The sequence below is a fragment of the Coturnix japonica genome, chromosome 28, assembly GCF_001577835.2.
Source record: "Coturnix japonica isolate 7356 chromosome 28, Coturnix japonica 2.1, whole genome shotgun sequence".
Classification (NCBI taxonomy): domain Eukaryota; kingdom Metazoa; phylum Chordata; class Aves; order Galliformes; family Phasianidae; genus Coturnix; species Coturnix japonica.
In genome coordinates, this window is record NC_029543.1 from 3,820,363 (window position 1) to 3,838,725 (window position 18,363).

At 40.0% G+C, this 18,363-nt stretch overlaps 1 protein-coding gene across 3 annotated transcripts in view; it reads right to left on the reverse strand.

Annotated features, from left to right (window-relative positions):
* Nucleotides 1-18,363, reverse strand: part of KDM4B (lysine demethylase 4B) — an 84,637-nt gene that overhangs the window by 18,095 nt on the left and 48,179 nt on the right. Inside the window, exons 8-13 of one of the 3 annotated variants that reach the window (XM_032441009.1) lie at nucleotides 13,789-13,985; nucleotides 13,253-13,285; nucleotides 9,105-9,268; nucleotides 4,537-5,033; nucleotides 3,256-3,373; nucleotides 186-364 (exon numbers count right to left, since the gene is read on the reverse strand). In XM_032441009.1, the coding sequence (XP_032296900.1) occupies nucleotides 186-364; nucleotides 3,256-3,373; nucleotides 4,537-5,033; nucleotides 9,105-9,268; nucleotides 13,253-13,285; nucleotides 13,789-13,985 (1,188 nt within the window). Of the gene's footprint in view, nucleotides 1-185; nucleotides 365-3,255; nucleotides 3,374-4,521; nucleotides 5,034-9,104; nucleotides 9,269-13,252; nucleotides 13,286-13,788; nucleotides 13,986-18,363 lie in introns of all 3 variants that reach the window. The other 2 variants (XM_032441008.1, XM_032441011.1) reach the window with 2 other exon arrangements.

Sequence of the window (18,363 nt, forward strand, 5' to 3'; positions counted from 1 at the left end):
CAGCAGATATAATGGGCAAGGCCTGATCCAAATCCAAAGGCCTGATCAGCCAAATCCAGACACTTCTCTGAGGCACGCACTTGTATGAGACTTGCCACTTGCTTATGAAGATCTGCACTCTACTTGCACAGTCACCATTCAGCACTCAGCACCAGCACATCCATTGGAGCAGTTTCAGGAATTACCTGGTTATATGGGTAAAAGAGGGTACAGACAGCACAGTATGGCTCACTCAGGGCAGCAGCTGCATTGAATTTTCTTTCAGCTGGGAAATTAGGTGCTTTATTCTTCCATTGGAGGGAAAGTAAAGATTTCAAAGCCTCTGGGTCACTCATATCTTCCTCCCCAGAAAATGGAAATGTTTCTAGAAAGAAAAAGTTCCAAAATAATGAACAGTCTTTAGTAGAGGCAAACCATAGCACAGTAAAAAGTTAATATTTCAAAAACACAAGTTGAATAAATGGGAACATTTAACTCATTCATGCTTCTTCATGTATGTCTTAAATTCTTCCTTAAATTGATATAATTTCCACTGTATGGGTTGGACAGATAGAGCAGAGAATGATGACCTGATAATATCATCCATGAGGAAGAAGCAGCAGCAATCAATATCTATTGCTCTCTCCACTGTTCTAACCCTGGAAACCAACAGCATCCTTTAATGAAGCCCAATTCAAAATACATAATGCAAGTGCAGGGAAATCTCCCTTTACTTTCTCCAACTGGGAGCTGTGTTCAGATAGCTGTGCATACAGTGCATGCTGGCTTGGTTAGGCTAACTCCCAATTCCCAGCTGTCAGCAGCAAGTCCATTTCAACCTTCACAAAGTGCATCCTGTACCTGTTTCTACAAACACAAGTGCTGGCCATGAGATGCACACAGTTCAAATTTTCATTTTACCTTTCTGCAACTACTTGACAGCTACTTCCATCAAGTGCGCATCACTGAGCCTTCAATTTACATTCATCACCACACTTTCTTCTGCCAGAGCTCCAATAGGCACCACTCATGCTAATTAGTTTGCTAATTCTTTGTTTTTAAAAAACCCTTGGCATTTTACAATTAAACCACCACAGAATCCATTCGTGCCAGTCTGAGGATCCAAGTTTCTTACCACTCATTACTAAGGAGTTCTGAGTCACGATAAGCATTTAAGAAATGTTCAGTGCAAGACTAAATGTAAACTGCTCACAGCATCAATCTGCAAAGCACCCAAAGAACACCTTTGATCAGAAGGACTCAAAAACATCTCAGTGGAGCTTTATCTTCAGAACTCAGTGACTGAAACCACATTGTTCACTGCTTCACCATTAATTACTGGAAAGAGGTATTTAATGCTCTTCTCTCCACTTCTACATCCCTTTTAACACTTTCAAACTTTTACCCAATTGGAAAAGATAAGAGGAACTGTCAGGAAAACACAGACATGTTCACAGTCAAGGTTCTGAATGTTCCCTCGAACAAACCTGAAAGTTATTTGTCAGACAATGTGGGATTGTGCTCAATCAATCTTCTTCTGAGATTATGAACAGTTTTAGCTTTGTCACACTTCAACAAAAATAATTTTCTAAAGCATCCTTGCTTTCTTGAAACATTTTATTTCTGTTTTGGACCTTACAGATATACAAGGATGTGTCATGCAGTGGTAACTTCAGCTAAACACACTTAGTCCACATCTTGTGTAGGATGCAGCAGGAATTAAAACGATCAGTGACCTTGGGTATGCAGATTGATATTCTCAGTGTCTTACTTTCAAAGCACAGCTCAACACTCACCACTTAAAAAAAATCAAGTACCTTCAAGGAATTTTTGAGACACAAGCCAAAACCAAAGCATATGTTCTCCAAATTTTAATCAAAGCACATAAGGAGACAAGAAAGGATTTATGTTACCAGTTAAATCAATGAAAGCTGACTGGAAACCAGCAACAAAACCCATACTGACAGCCAGAGAAAAAAGAACAGTCATTACTGTTGTATGTGATCATTGCCTTTGCTCATCCTAGGACTAAGTCTAGGTGAGACTCAAAATTCATGATGCCTCCTATGCCTCAATAAGAAGTTACACACACAGAGAAAAGACTAGCAATTTGTCTCAAATGAATCCTAGAGCAGAATACTGTGTTCCTTTAATTTATATGTTCACTTTTCCTTGCTGCAGCCTCCAGATCACCCTTATATATTAGCCCTGAAAAAGCAAGGCGCACAGAGAGCTGCTACTCCCTGGCAGGGAAGAGAAGAATCCGTTTGATCATCTTTTGCCCAGTAGTGCTGTAAATCAGTCCCCAAGAAACGCCAGCCTTCAAAGAAAGCTGCTCCTGAGTCAGCCAGGAAAGTCCCCATACACTATCCAACAAGTGAAAACAGTGAAAAGAATCCATCTAATGAGGATCCTCCAGCATAAAGTTTGTTGCAAGGTCTTCACACCAAAACAAGATAATTAGTCTCAAACGTTTTTTCATTTCACTTGACATTACACATACGCAGGCTATCAAATGCATCATCCCTAGAAAGGATGTAGACAGATGCTTGTGCAACACCTTCCATTGCCAAACAGAAAACTCCTCTAAAATCAACAAGTATCCTTTCCAAAAAAGGGGAGTGAACAGGAAATATATTCTGTTATTTCCTTTTGAATGTAAAGTTTTTATTTTCTTGAAAGCTGGGTCTGGCAGCTACACCTTCATGTACCTGCAAGTGTGAAACAGTTTATTATGGAGTCTTCTATATCTTGAGTACTTTATAGGACCCAGAAGCGACAAATTACTGAAGCTACAACAGAAGCAAGAGTACAAAAAGTTGGACCACAACATTTGTATGACTCAAAAAGCCCAGCAAAAAGTTAGAATTAACCTTTCCTGTATACATCACAGCGGGTCTAACCTCAATCTCCACCTCCATCTGAGGTGCAGAGAACTCACTGCAATGCAGCAAAGAGGCAGCTTTCATGTGGTTATTTTCTGTGAACACTTACTTCCTTTTCTCCAAACGTTACCTCATTACCTATCCAGGAAAATATTTTTCTTGATAGAATAAAGGATGGGAGGTGAGAAGGGACATCTCCCACAGATATATTTTGTCTCTGGCTGGGTTATGGCAATAATGGGGGGTTATGGGAATAAATGGGAACATGCTATATTTCCTACCAGTTCAGCATAACACAAAAATTTTCAGGCCATCCAGCTTTGTTTACAGGCTGCAGCAATTTTTCACATTAGACAGGACATACAGGCATTCTTCGTGCCACTGCACTCACCCTCATCACTCGAGGTCTCCTGTTTAACCACTGACAACGGGGAGCGGGTTGGTGGTTTGCCTAATGGGTGACGACGACTTTTCTTTATCTCCATCTTCATTTTTGAAAAAGCAGCAGTCTGTAACAAATCAGAACAAGTTAGATGGGAACCCCAAAATGTCTTGGAAAGCAAAGGAGAGATTGGGACAACAGGCAGAATTATTGTCATAAAGGGTTATTGAATTTACAGTCTTTCTGGCTTTTCATTGTCTTTTGGATGGAATCAACAGAGCTTTCCACGCCAATTATTGCAGTAGGTAAAGCCAATGCTATCTTCTTAATATGTCAGGCAGCATTTTCTTAAGAACAGCTCAGAAAAGCTTCAAATCTGCCAGATCCATTGGCTCACAAGAAGTCTGGTCATTCCCAAAAGCAGTTGGAAAATCTATTACTAAAATCATGCACAGGGCACATAGGACCAGAAATACTTTACTAAATACTTTACTAAAACATTACAGTGCATTTTATGACAAATATGTTTATATTGTACCGTATCTAATGTCCTATGCACCACCCAGCATTGCAAATACTGCATGTATGCTGATCATAGCAGCTCACAGCCCTCTTTGGTGAAAGGTACTAAACACATCACATGTAAGCTACTTTGTACCACAAACAGACAGCGCCACATGGTTTTTTGTTGTTGTTGTTGTTTTGTTTTGTTTTTGTTTTTAATCACAGACATGAAGACGAGCAGCAGTGCTGAAGGATTAAAAATGAAATCCAAGTAAATTTTATGCTACATGGGAGAGAATGGAGATGAAGGTATGGCAGCCCATCACAGCTACAGCATCTTAAACAATGCTTTTCCTCTCTAGTCTGCATCCATTATGTCTTAGAAACGCTTATATGTAAAAATTCTCATTGTGAATTGTCACATCAGAAAGGCTTATTTCTTGCCCTTGTCCCCCCTCCTCCCTCTCCCAGTTTCTAATAGTGCTTTGCCATTCCCTTGGCTCTCTCAGCACCATCACGCAGAAAAGGAGAGCTATGCAGTATTTCTCTGGCCTGCTGCTAATTCCCAAATATTTTCCTCCCTCCTCTTTTGAAAATTGTTTCCAGCTAAGAAATCAGGGGAAAGAGATGCCTGTAATAGATCATAGGCCATGAATTGTATACTTTGCAACACTATTCTGCTCAGGCACAATTCAGGATTCTTGTCACTCCAAGTCTGACTCTCAACTTGTTGCTTAAAACCAGCAAATCCACCTCCTTGTTCACATATTCCTGTAAATCACTGACCTCTGTAGTAATCTCTCTATTTTCTGCTTCTGCACTCTCCTCATCTTTAACAGGGATTTCCAAAGGGACTGTCTGTTCCCGCCAACCAGGACTCTTCTGAGTTGCAAACTGCTCAAATGCCTGCTGGCAGGACATGTGCTCTTTGTCAAACACCACTTTTTTGGTCCGTGGAACAACATAAAGCATGGGAATGATAGGCCGAGGCTTAAAGTCATCTTCCTCAACTGGTGTCTCCGAGGGCTGGACAACATTGAGGGGGGTGGTCAGCAAGCTCTTGTCTGCTGCGGATGCTGCAGGTGCTGCTGTGGGCACTGGCGGCCGCGCTGCTGCTGCCTCCTCTGCCTGCTGCTGCTGCGCTGCTGGTGGCAGTGGTGGCTGTTGCTGCTGCTGCTGCAGGGGCTGAGATGTTTGCAGGTGGTGCTGGTGCTGATGGAAAAGATGCTTCCTCTTCCTCTCACCTTTTACTTTTGGAGGACGAGCCTTCACTTTACTGTCACCTGTTTTAAGAAATAGGCAACATTTAGCTTCATATGTCAAGATGTCTGGGCATTTAGTTTTTTTTCCCTTTCATGCTGGGCTAATATATTACATTACATCATTATTCTTCCCTTCAAGGAAGCAGTCTGAAGGTCCAGTCAGCGTTACCACATCACTGATTTGGAGAAGCCCACTTTGGAAATAAAAGACTCGTGTCATTTTGACTTGACCAGAAAGGTTGTCCAGAGGTCCCTAGAAACTGGACAGAGTGCTAAAAAACATACAATATATTACATTAGCCCTTTTTATTTCAGCATTTCAGTATCAGTGATCCCAAAATGAGGTATGAAGGTATGCAAAACCTACCACTGGGGCATAGGAAGAAATTAATTTGGTACCATAAATAAAATAAAACCTATGTTTAAGATAGTACTTGTTATTCTTTTTTTTTTTTTTTTTTTCCCTTTTTTAAATTTCTACTTTAATGTATGGTTTATTATGTACATATTTGTGCAGCAACAAATGTGTAAGACTGGGCATTCAAGTAAGACTGCACAGAGCAGGGTACCCAGGCCCATGACCAAGAGACTCATGAAAGTCTCCAGGGATGACAACCCACATGGCTGTGACAACAACCCCCCTTTTTCAACATACGGAAGTCTCAACAGTTTTACTTTACAGTTTAATTTTGATCCACACAGCCTAATTTTACAGCAGTAATTAAAATTCCTAGTGGCTCCTGAGTGAGTACCTCTAGGTTAGGACAGGAGATGCCTTCAGAGCTTACCTTCATCCCTTTACAATGACCTATGTTCCCCTTACCCAACTCCTTCCCCACTTCACAAATAAATGTTATCAGTTCACTGAAAGGAGAGTGAATAGATGCTCCACAGGCAGATGCAAGTGCTCAGTTTGTTTCATAAGAGTTTGCAGATGTTATGACTAGACAACTCTACTGCAAAAGGTCATTTTCCCACTAATAGGATGAAGGCTGATGACAACAAAAGACAGATAAAGCCTATTCATCCTGATAACAAAGCTTTACCGATCCAAACCTACTCAGACTCCTCCATTATGGAATAACGCAAAGCCAACCAACCAAACCTGGTAGACAGATGAGCCATCATGCAACAACGTACTATTTGCAAGAGGAAGGGTTTGAAAGTGGAAGGTGAATAATTCCACAGTAAGATGAAGCACCAAATTCCTGCTGAAATCTGCCAGTGGATGCCAGAATTTGGATATTTCCCAGAATCTGATCTGACAACTTTATTTATACTATTTTTTACTACTGAAAAAAAAAGATAAACAAGTCCAGCCCAAATAGTTATTGTTGTACTTGTGCAGGCAGCCTCTCAGATAAACTGCTTTGTTCCATCACAGAAAAAAGGAATATTGAATTTCCTTAGAGAAACAAACATATTCAATGAAAGTCAAATTGGATTTTTCCCCAGTTGTACAAAACCAGATCATATTTACTCCCTATACACTCAGCAAACTCTCTACTCAACAACAAAACTAATGCCATTCACCAGCTTTATTGACTTCTAAATGAGTAATTGCACAGCAGCTGTCATGCAGAACTTTGTTTAAGAGTTTTTGCACTAAGATGAACAAACTAATTTGCAAGTGAATCTATAAAATCAGCAGACCAACAAAGTGAAGCAAAATTCCAAGGCCGTTTCTGGCTATCATGAATACTTCTAGAAAGTAAAGTGATCTCTACGGACAAATCAATATGGAGAAGCAGTAGGAGAGGAGTCCCCATCAGCTGGCCTTCCGCTGAAGGAGGAAGATGCAAATAGCAGAGCTAATATATGTGGGGAAAAAAGAGCAGGATGAGGTTTTCTCATGGTGGAAAATCCTGCTTGTCTGCAGAATGCCTGAAATAACTACACTGAGTTCACTGAAGCTGCAGATATCCAATACCTCTGAGAAAAAGGGTAGTTGATGGGGAAATCAAACCACTTACACCAGAGGTTACACCGTACCTTGGTGCAACGAGAATATAAAACATTAAAATGGGAATGTCATTTAATGAAACATACCAGAAAATAACGCGCAGCTATGTTACAGGTAGCATCTCTTTGTTTCTTTTCAAACAAATTTGGAAAAAAAGATGTCCTCTTAAGATATATGTGTTTGTAACTCAAATCTGCAGGACTATAAATTCATACAGCACAGCTGATAACACCTGCTGACTCACAGACTGTATTCATACTGCTTAGCACACCCAGAGATAAGCAGAGCTCAAGAACTCTCCTTTTTAATTTCAAGTCCCAACACAACCTGCCAAGAATTCTAAATGCAATAATAGCTCTGTAATTAATTATGAATATAAAGCTGAGTCATAAAGACAAAAAGAAAACACTTTAAGGTATCAGGGTGAGAAATCTTGAAGTTTATTAATACTCAGCAAGTCCAAATAACCAACATAAAGTGTTAAGACCTACTTCTAAATCTCATCTTTCTTCCTTCTCAAGGTCATCTCTTCTGATATAAGTGGGAAATCGAACCAATTTCAAGGCAAACCATAAGAAAAAGGAAGTGATGGAGAGGAAAAAGCTAAACTGCCAGGAGTAGAGCCATCAAAAAAAAAATCTCTTCTCAATATGAAACTGTAAGACATCATGGAGACTACAGGATGTAGGAAATTAGAGAACTGAGTGGTATTTAATTGCTATCTTGCATTAAGAAATGTGTATATTTGCTAACAGCCACATCAAATACTCCACCTCTCAGAAACTGCACTGCAAAGTCTACTTACAGCGGCACTTTCTGCAATGGTCCTGAAAATAAATTTGTCCCTCCTTTGCTAACAGTTAAGGAGATCTTAACATGTAGCCTAAGTGAATGATTTAGAACCCATTCAACTAGAACAGAGCTTTTATTGTTTCTCTGTTACTCTAAGGATCTCAGATCTGTCCTTGTCACTAATCTTGTCTCTCAAGGGATATCAGCATTTTCAGGCCATTTATTATAAGCATTAACTATTAAACCTGCATAAGAGCTAAGGGCACACAATTTAACACCCTGCTGCCACTTCTAAGCTAGAGCACCACAAATTAACAATTCACACTGTGCTACTTCTGCTGCACATGAGAATAATTTTCAGACTCCTCATCTGCTGAGAAAATACACCGTCTAGATAAGAGACCACAGAACTGAAAGACCATCTCAGTTCTCTACCCACAGCTTCCACAGATCCTTTAAGGTCAGGCTTTTGGACTAAACATACACAAGGAACATGTTACAAACAAGACAAGATAGTTCTGCTTTTGCAACAGACCTTCAGTCATTCTTTCCCCAAGTGACAGAAGTCATGGTGTATTCTAGCAAATAGACTCCAAGAATCTTAGAGACATTGCTTCCTAAAGGAGGATTGCAATATTAAGAAATATGTGCAATCAATCAACAGATAATTGAATGTGCAGGGAAAGACCAATGCAGCCTTACCAAATGTTGCACAAAAACATGGCCATGGATTCATGGAAAACAGCCCTGTCATTGCATCAGCTTCTATTTCTCTTTGCCTTCTCCCCAGCAACGTGAAACCTGTGATTTTACACGCAAGAAGTCCAAAAGGACTGGGAGATGTCATGGATGGCTCTAAGGTGTAGCACACAGCGGCTGTGGATCCTATACAACCTAAGGTTGACCTTACACACAGTCTGTAAGAAGTGGGAAGAAGGGTGTAAATGGCAAAAAGATTAAATGCAGAAGAAAACAAACCAATTTTTACTTTTCAAAGGAGGACACAAAATGCATTTATTTGCCACTTCATGGAATACTTTAAAATATTCCACCCTACAATATATTTTTACAACACTGTAGTAGTTTTGGCAGAACTTCTAAGCCCTGCCAAGAAATCTATTTGGTCTGAATCCTTAAAGAGAGGGAAAAATCAATTGCTGCTGTAAATGAGAGCGTGTTTCAGCAAGCATAGATTTAATTCTGGGTAAGCCTTCACTGAAATTTCAACAGAAATAAACAACAGTAGACAAGTTATTTACAGACATGTTGTAGAGAGATAGCATGCCCCCAGCAGTTCTTTGCTGAGGTGATCTGCCATCAGTGAGCAGGGCCCTTACCTTCTCCCTCATTCACTTTGCTTCTCTCTTCCTCCTCTACGTCTGGCCCTCTTTTCAGTTCCTCTTTCACATCTTCCAAGGCAGTTTCAATAGCCATGACATCCCCCAGTGACTTCTGATCCTCTGTTTTATGTCTTCTGGGTTGACTTCTCTTTCTGTGAGACCTAGGAGTAGAGAAGAGCAATCCGACATAAAAGAACAGCCTTCAATATGAAAAAAATGATCACCAACTAAAAAAACTGAATACAAAACCAAAGGATCTTCTTTGGAGAGAAAACACAAGGTAGCTAACAATAGCTGCAGGGCAAAACAGGTATCTGAAAGGAAACAGACAAACCTTGCAGAACACATTTAAGATCCATTCACAGAAGCCAATAATGGTTCTGGTTTCTTAAAGACCTTTTTCCACCACTGCTAATATGAACTCGTGAGCTGTAGTTAGAATGGTTTTCACTTCAAATCTATTTTGCTTGTACTTTGAAACAGAGATGAGAACTTGTTAGAAAACTGTCTTTAATGTTCTATCTCCATTCCATCATTTTTTATTTTTTTTTTCATTCTGAAATGCTTTTCTTTGGAAAACTGCTGGAAGTCCACGAGCATCTTCCAGCTCTCAAACACTACGGCACCACTGACACTTTCTCAAAACATCATTTAATGAGGTCTTATCGCATAACCAACAGACTGAGACTTTTCAACAGTACAAGTCAAGGTTCAAGGTCTACAAAGAAGTCTAAAAAAAAAATATGCATAGTAATGAGATCAGATTAATACTAACAAGCTAATTGTAACAGTGCCCAATCAGTGACAATCAATGTCACTAGAACAAAAAGACTGCAATAGTCACACTGCAAAGGCAAATGCAAAGTCAGAAGGCAGGATAATATCTTTTGGTTAGGAGCCATGCCAGAAGCCAAGCACCCACATGGCCACTTTCTTTTTCCCCAGCAGGACAGGGGGACAAAATAAGAAGAACAAAAGCAAGAAGCCTTGCAGGTCCACACAAAGTCAGTTTAATAGGTGAAAGAAAGATGAAAAAATAAAAAACATGAAGAGGAAAGCAAAGCAAAGGAAATCAGTTACTGCCTCCCACTGACAGACTGGTGCCCAGACAGCCTCTTGAACAGCACCACTACAGAAACCCAACCCACATGTTGTTCCCCCTCCCCAGCTTTTACTGCTGGGCGTGAGATAGGGTGGCATGGAATATCTGGCCTGCATAGGCCATTGTCCCAGTCTCAGCCTCTTGCCCTCTCCAGTCTGTTCGCTGACCAAAGATACAGAGGAAAAGGCCCAGACGCTGTGCTAATATTGCTCAGCAGCAAACAAAACATCATTGCTATCAGCACTGTTTAAGCTGCAGTTCCAAAATCACAGTCTCACATGAGAGTTAACTCCATATCAGCCAGTGAAGAGTGAGCAAAGTATGTACCAAATAGCTCCTTCAGAGTTGGGTGTAAACCTACCAAGCTTTCTTTTTCAGAAGACTAATTCAGAAACCTACAATTTTACAGCATTTTTAGCATTTTTCCTTAAAACTGGATCTTCCATATGGTTTCCCCATTCCTAGGCCTTTGCATCTATTACCATGTAACAAACTAAAACACACTTATGCTTCATTCTTATCCACCAGCTTAAGTATATAGAAAAGATGAAATTGTTTCACATCCCCAGAAAGTCAGTGGCTAATTAGATTTGGAGTGCTGCAAAGTTAAGAGTCCTTAATCAAGCAACCAACAAAGAAAGAAGAAAAAATGCAACCCAAGATGAATGATTAATAGAAAAGAAAGTTGATCCATATGCACAGTAATTTATAATTGCTAGGCTCTAACCATATGGTAGCACTCCAAGTGTAGATGTTAACTTTGCACCTGCAAGACATTCATCAGCAGGAACACACAACTGAACCCAGAAGGATCAACTTCTCACCAGCATTCAAAGTACACACCACCTTCTACAGAGGAAGGAAGTCAAAGTAAGAGGAGAAGACAGACCCCTACGACTTTACCTTAACAGCTGGAACTTTCCATAGTTGATAAGAAAAGCACTGGAGTAGAATCCAGCGTCAAATGCTCTTTTAAGTAAATGTGTATGGGTTTATTGCCATTGTGTTGGAACACAAGGCAAAATTTGAGTTACAAAGCTTTATATTCACAGTAGATAAAAAGGATGTTTTTAAAGTGCTCTTCTGGCTCTGAAGTTGTGGAAAAAAGAACAAAGAAAAGAACTCATCCATTTAAAGAAACTGCATCCAGGACTACAAGCTGAAGGCTGTGCATTTCCAGTGAAAATATTCTGTAACTGAAATAATTTGCATACCAGAAACAGGCTCTTTGTGGACCAGAATAAAACACTCTCTTGCTGAAGCCATAAAGTAAACACAGTAGAGATTTTCAAGGTAACTAAATATGAATGACCTCAGAGAAAAAATAGCTTAAGTCTTTGTAGAGTTTAAAAGCTTTAGTTTCCAGGAGAGAGAGAAAAAAAGCAGGCTATGTACTCTTTGAAGTACTGACCACAGAGTGACTTAAATTAAGTAGGTACAACTGTGAAGATGCTGGGGATAACGTGAATCCCATTCTGCCAGCAAAGTCCATCCTGCAGAGAAAAGTCAGTCTTCAAGTCAAATGATGTCTTTCCAAGACATAAGCACAGGAGAGAAACTTCTACTAAGAAGGATTCATCAGCTTGAAACCTGCTCCAGTATAATACTAAAATAAAATAATCTAGGGACAATTAATAGATTTTTAAAAGTGGCTGGATGTTTTACAGTAGCTCAGGCTGAAACAGAGGGGCTTCACTGCTAAGCAGTAGTTTTCAACAGGGAAAATAAATGTTGGTGTTACTTGTGCAAACTGGAAATAAATCTAAAATACCCTGAAAATCCATTGCAAGTATTCCCACAGGCTCCACGTTTCCAGACGGTCAAGAAAAGGATTAAGGGGCACATTGGAGTTCAGAGAGACATAGCCCAAAGAGCACAAATCACACCTGCCGAGTCTCAGATCACCCTGCTCTTCCTGAAACTCACTACATAAAAAAGAAATGAAAACATTTCAGGAAAATAACCTCAGTACTGCTGCTGAGGTCAGTTATCTGCCAAAATATCCACTGACTATATTTTCATGAGCACGTCTTTAATGGACAATGTGTTTTTCCTTTTCAGCATTCACGAAATAAGGGACCAATCATTCCATGTAGAAAAGGCAAGGCACAGATCACCAGTGCAAAGCATAACCAGAGGACAACAAAGACCAACACTGGAGAAAGAGGGACACTCTTATTGCCATCTTTAACATGCAATTCAAATGCATTCAGTATAATCAAATTTATTAGGCCTGTAATTTTAAAACTCAGTGACACTCAAAGTCCCTGTCAGACACGGCCCCAGAAATCTAAAGACTAATTAAAGCTTTCATTTCTGGATTTCTAGGAAATTATATCTGAATGAAAATTTTGAGCAGAATATTACCTTGAGATGAAGCAGTTAATTTCCAGAAATTTTCAACTCTCGCATCAGAAATTCAACAAACAGTACATGAGAGCAGAAATACAGAGGAAGTATTTTGGGTAGCAGACAGAACAGTGTTTAAAAAAGAAAAAAAAGAAGTGTAAAGGAACATATGGAGGAGCACCCACTTTACACCTGAGTACATTAAAGCCCTCTGATAATTCAGTTCCCTGTAAAATAGCGCTCTTCAGGGAAGCACAACAAGGAAGTTCTCCCTCTGGAAACTCATTCCTAACACACTCAAGTTCAATTCCACTTTCCAAGGCAGCAGCAACTTTTTAATAACCACTTACTTTGGCGACTAGTAGCTTTATCTATAAACCATTAATCACAGTAAAAATATCACATCACTAGCTTTGGTTTACTCGGGACATCAGCTGAGTACACAAGAATGGAACACAAGAACAGGCAGCTGAGGTTCTCCAATGGGGCAAAAGAGATCAAGATCTCCGAAATCTACACAAGCACAAGATGAAGTCTGACAAACCTTAATACCTGAAGATTTTCTGTGCAGTTTCAAGGAAGCAGACATGAAACAAGTAATTAAACCAGAAAAATACTTTAGGAGTTACTGTTTTAAGAAACTTGACAGGAAGAAAAACTATAATCACTGAAGTTGATGAGGGAAGTCACATACCGGTGTTTGTTGTCCTCTTCCTCATCTCCTATCCTATAAAGCAAGATTCCAACAGTAAAAGGTTAGCATGCCAAATTTTCAATTCAAGCATGCTGTAATACATGAAAAACATGATGAACTTGCAGAAAATTAATACAAAGATCAAAGGAAGCAGAAAAAGGCATGCATAAAATCCCTTTTGCAATTGACAATTTTTTCCTCTTGCTTTCTGATAAGTGAAGCTATAAATGCTTACTATAGATTTTTTTTTGTCTTCCAGGATAAAAGATGGGATGTGACAGGGCACAGTGTCCTACTTTCAAAAAATAAAATAAAATAAAATAAAGGGGTTCTGTAATATGCAGAAGAAACAGAACAATGAGGGACTGCATCATCCAAGACAAGTCACAAGAGCAAGTGTAAAAAGATGAGTTTGAACTACTCCAAACTGAGAATTACAGAGTTTAAAGGCTTAGCAATTAAAATACAGTATCCAGACAACTTTTTGTCACTGTTTTTGTTGTGTGGGTGTGTTGGTTTTTTTTATTTGCTTTTACCTGCGAAGCAATTTGGCCTTCAAGTCTGCCTTCGTCTCATTCCAGGCATCTAGTTCGGGGCTAGTCAGAGCTGTGGGTTTCATATGGTCCAGGACAGCAATGTCTTTTCCTTGTTTCCATAAATCGTAACGTTCTGGCTGCAGAACCCTCACAAAGACGTCCATGGAAATCTTCACCATGTCTTTGCGGCACGTACACTGCAAGAGATTTCCAGACATCAACACCATGTGAGACCAGAGGAACATTTTCTTTCCTAATCAGCTGAGTTTGCCTTTCTCCAGAAGCCAACCAACTGCAGATTTTGTCTGTAAGGCCTACAGTAGGTTAACTGGGAACTGCATCAAGGTATAAGTGGGTATTTTGACTCAGTGACACCCACTGCCTCCATCTGCCCTTGGCAAAAACAGACAGTACAAGAAATTGAACTCTCCCAAGGGCAGCTGAAGATTCAGTTCTCCAAAATTTTCTTCTCTAAGACCACCAACCAAGTTAGAACTTTCTGGTAGCAGATACACAGTGTATTATTCATCTACTGTGTTCCAGTCCTTAGGAAGTAATAACTATGGTTGATACAGACTAGAGGTCTGTTTGATCATTCCCTTCTTTGCCAGTCTCACCTGGAGTTTTTCTCAGGCTGAAAAGATATTAGTAGTACAACTTAATCACTGAAAAAGCCTTTAAGGAGCAAAAGCATAACCTAATGTCTAAGGCAGTTAAACTTCATAACTGTACTTCAAGATGTGGCACATAAATCCTTCACATGACTGTAAATTACAAAACCAAAAATTAAGAAATTTTTGCTGCCTACAATGCAAAACTGATCATAAGGACAAGGTCTGCCCAGCTGTGTGTGTCCAGCTACCAAAAGTTACCTGGCTACTTAGCAAACTACAGTTTCTTTAGAAGGAGAAGGGAGATGGGGGTTGGGGGTGGGGGAGTTGGTGGACACTGGGAAAGGAATCAGAAGCAAAACATATTGATGTCACTGGATGCAGGAAACAGCCAAGAATTGCTTGGCAATATTGTTAGTTGGGAAGCTGAACCCACACAAAATGAAGAATAAAAATGCAGATGTGCAGCATGGAAAGCAAGCAGGTGGCCACACTGCAGTGGAACTTTGGCTGCTCTCCATCACTGCCTTGCTAACCCTGCGACTAAGGAAAGCTATTTGCACACTGAGCAGACTTTTACAAATGGTATGAGAAACTGTGTTGATTTATAAGTAAAAAATTGCACAATCTGATTCCCCTGTGCCATGAAAAAGTTAAGAGCAGCAAAGGAATATCAAGGCAACATTCTAGCACTGCTTGTAGAATACCTCCAACAATTAACAGAGAAAGCCCCCAGCCTCAGGGGATTTCCCCTACTCTTGCACTCCAGGATGAAGGCCAAAGCATAGGCAGAGAAATAAAACCGGCTAAAATAACAACATTTTGCATCTAGTCTGAATACACCTAAGCTAAAGAAAACATGGAAGTTCCAGTTCAACTAGCATACATACAGTCATTGAATTCAGCCTCTGGAATTACGCTCTTGCCACTGCGTGTCCACACAGAGACTAGATACAAGCATTTTTACCTGGATATCTGATTGCCATGGAGAAGCGCAGAATAAACAGAGTCCTTCATACAAGGAGATTCTCACCCAGGACACAGTACCAGACTGAGCACCTGCTCTTTACCAACTTCTAACTGCAAAGAAGGCACATGGTCAACAAAGACGCGGCAATACATCAGTAGCTGCTTGGGAGCCGCAACTATTGCTTTGCTGTTGTATGGGAAGAGAGTCAGATCCCTTTCTAGTTCTGCACTAAGGTTCAAAGCATTGCTTGGTAGGCACTTGCACTAAACTGCCTTTCAACTTTGAGGTGAGGATGAGGTAATTATAGGAACTCCATAGGACTTTCTTTTTTTTTTCCTTAAAGCTCTTTCATTTTTCCTCCACATCTTTTCAGAACTATTCTGTCCTTTTTTCTTAGCAAAAATGCATGAAATTAAGCTCCTCTCTCTTCTTTCACTTTACACTTCCATTATTAAGAAACTTATGGCTGTAGCTGAAAAGCCACTAAGAGAGAAGAAAGATTCCTTCTGTACAGTCTCAGCTCCATCCCAGCTCCTATTTTTCATTTTGGTTCCCTTCTGCTCTGCTACGAATTGGAGAACAGTAATAACCCGAGTGCGTTGTGTGGGAAGGAGTATTTATGGGCAGGCACTTTCAGGAAAAATCAATTCATTTAATGAAAAACAGCACACGAGAAAAAAGCTGGAAATGCAATTTGGCCAAAGAATGGCAGGCACACAGATGGAACACACGTTCCAAATTCCTGCCCCAGCAGAAGCTTTTCACCAGCACCTCCATCAATGCGGGTATAAGGTTTGTATTGAGCACATTCTCAATCACTTTTCCTTAAGATGTTTTAAAAGCACCTCTAGACTGCCAAGAAGAGGCATTCAGAAAATCACCCCACAGCACACAGCATCAGTGAGGTATGGTGACTGACCTCTTCTGCCTTTGCTAAGTATGAAAAATGGCTCAAAAGAGGAACAGACCACCTTCTGATCCTAACCTGGAAGCAAGATGCTGTAATACACATATGTCAACTCCTTCAAATCAAGTGAAGCAAATGCTGAGTCCGACAGGTCTAAAGGTCTCAAGTACAGCTGCCAACAACCCAGTACCACTAGTTAATAGTCTCAGAACAATGTAAAGTATAGGCAGATTATCCAGGCTCCACATAGTGAATGGTCTGCATGCTACTCACAGAGATGTCCAGAGAAGAGACACTGTGGGTGCAATCTCCAGTGCACTGCAACACCAGAAGTCTGCTGTAGCCAAATTCCTTTCTTCATACACAAGTCTAAGATGATGTATGTTTATATTTCTATTTTAATTTAATTTTATTGCTTTCACAGTAGCAAACATGCATAATTTAGAAAGCCTCTTTCTTCTGGGGCTTCTTTTGGGCTGTGCAGTTATATTTCGTCAGCTGCTGCACTTCTGTCACATTCATGCTCCCACAACGGACAGCATGTTTTTTCAGACCCTGTCATCAGATACAACACGATCCTGCTAATACAGCAGACACTTGCAATAAAACTGCCAAAGGGAACGTGCACACATGTTAGAGGTGGGACAGGGAGAAGATAGAGAAGGAGACTGTGGGGAGAGAGGAGCAAGAAGATTGCTTTGCTATTAATTACCTGCTCTGTTCTAACAGAATAGGGCAAAAAGAGCAAGCTGGTATTTCCCTTTCAGTGATAACCATTTCCACATATTGTCCTTCTTTCTTCATATATGTAGCCATATTTCTTCCAAATATTCTGATTATGCAGTTGTGGCCATAACCATTCATGTTTCCTATGATGTACAATACCTTCACTCCTCTCCACACTCTCTCCCCCTCTATCTGGCTTTCTGCAGAATATATCTTCCCTATTCCATTTTCTACCCTCAAATTCTAACACCTTAATATCCAGTATTATTAATGTTTGTAGAAGCAACAATATAAAATGAACATAACTACACTTACACAACTGCTAAGGAGGGAAAAGAAATCTCATTTTCTTATTGTTAGCAAAGACTGAACCACGAAGCCCTGATTTGTGTACTCCAGAAATTCCCACCAAAGCTTACCTTCCTTCCTTTGTCAGTAGAATACAACTAGTTTTAGACCTGTGAAAGATTTAGGAGTGATATGGTCACCCAAAGCACAGACCATGACTAAACGGCAACATGAAGGATATGTTTGTTCTGCCCAGTTGACAGCTGAGAGCATTTCTGCTCTGCCTTTCTCCACCTGGCAGCCAGATTGCCAGGGCTGTCAGAGGGATAGACTAAACAACAGAGCACACTTACACACCAACACAGGTTTACTTTGGTCCTTTGTCTTCAGTTACAGGGTATCCAAGACCCAAGAGAGCAACAAGAACTGAGGAGCTGCCACATTCCCCACACTTACAGGAACCCATTTGTTCCATCTGCTGAAGACTTTTGCTAGCCCCAGCTCTCTTTTCCTCTAAGCTACTGACTTTGCTGCTCATATGGGATAAGAACGTACAAAAGCAGCTTGCAACTAAAAAGAACATACAAAAATATGGTCAGGAAATAGGAATGCAAAACTCTATTCAAACACAGGAAAAACAACATTCTTCCCGTATCTATTATTTTATTAGCCATGACTCAAAGTTAGAGACTGTGGAGATATATCTGACCTCTCCAAGAACTTTGTTTCATCAAACATAATTCACAGTGATGGTAGGAAATTTGTGACTATGTAATGTGTAACCATGATCTGGTTTTAGGATTTTTTTTTTCCCTTCCCCCCCCCCCCTTTTTTTTTTTTAATTAATGAAAACACTAACAAATCCATATAAGGTAACACTCAAATAAAAAGACTGTCTCCTTCAAGTAATAAAATGAAATGATCTATGGAAAAAATGTAACTTCATTCAACCTCAGTCTTTAGCTGCATTTTTGTAAGGATTCCTTCCCTCACTTCCCAGTTATTAACACTAAATTGAACCCTACCTGCTCCATAACATACAAAAAGTTAACGTAAAATAACCCTTTTCTCCT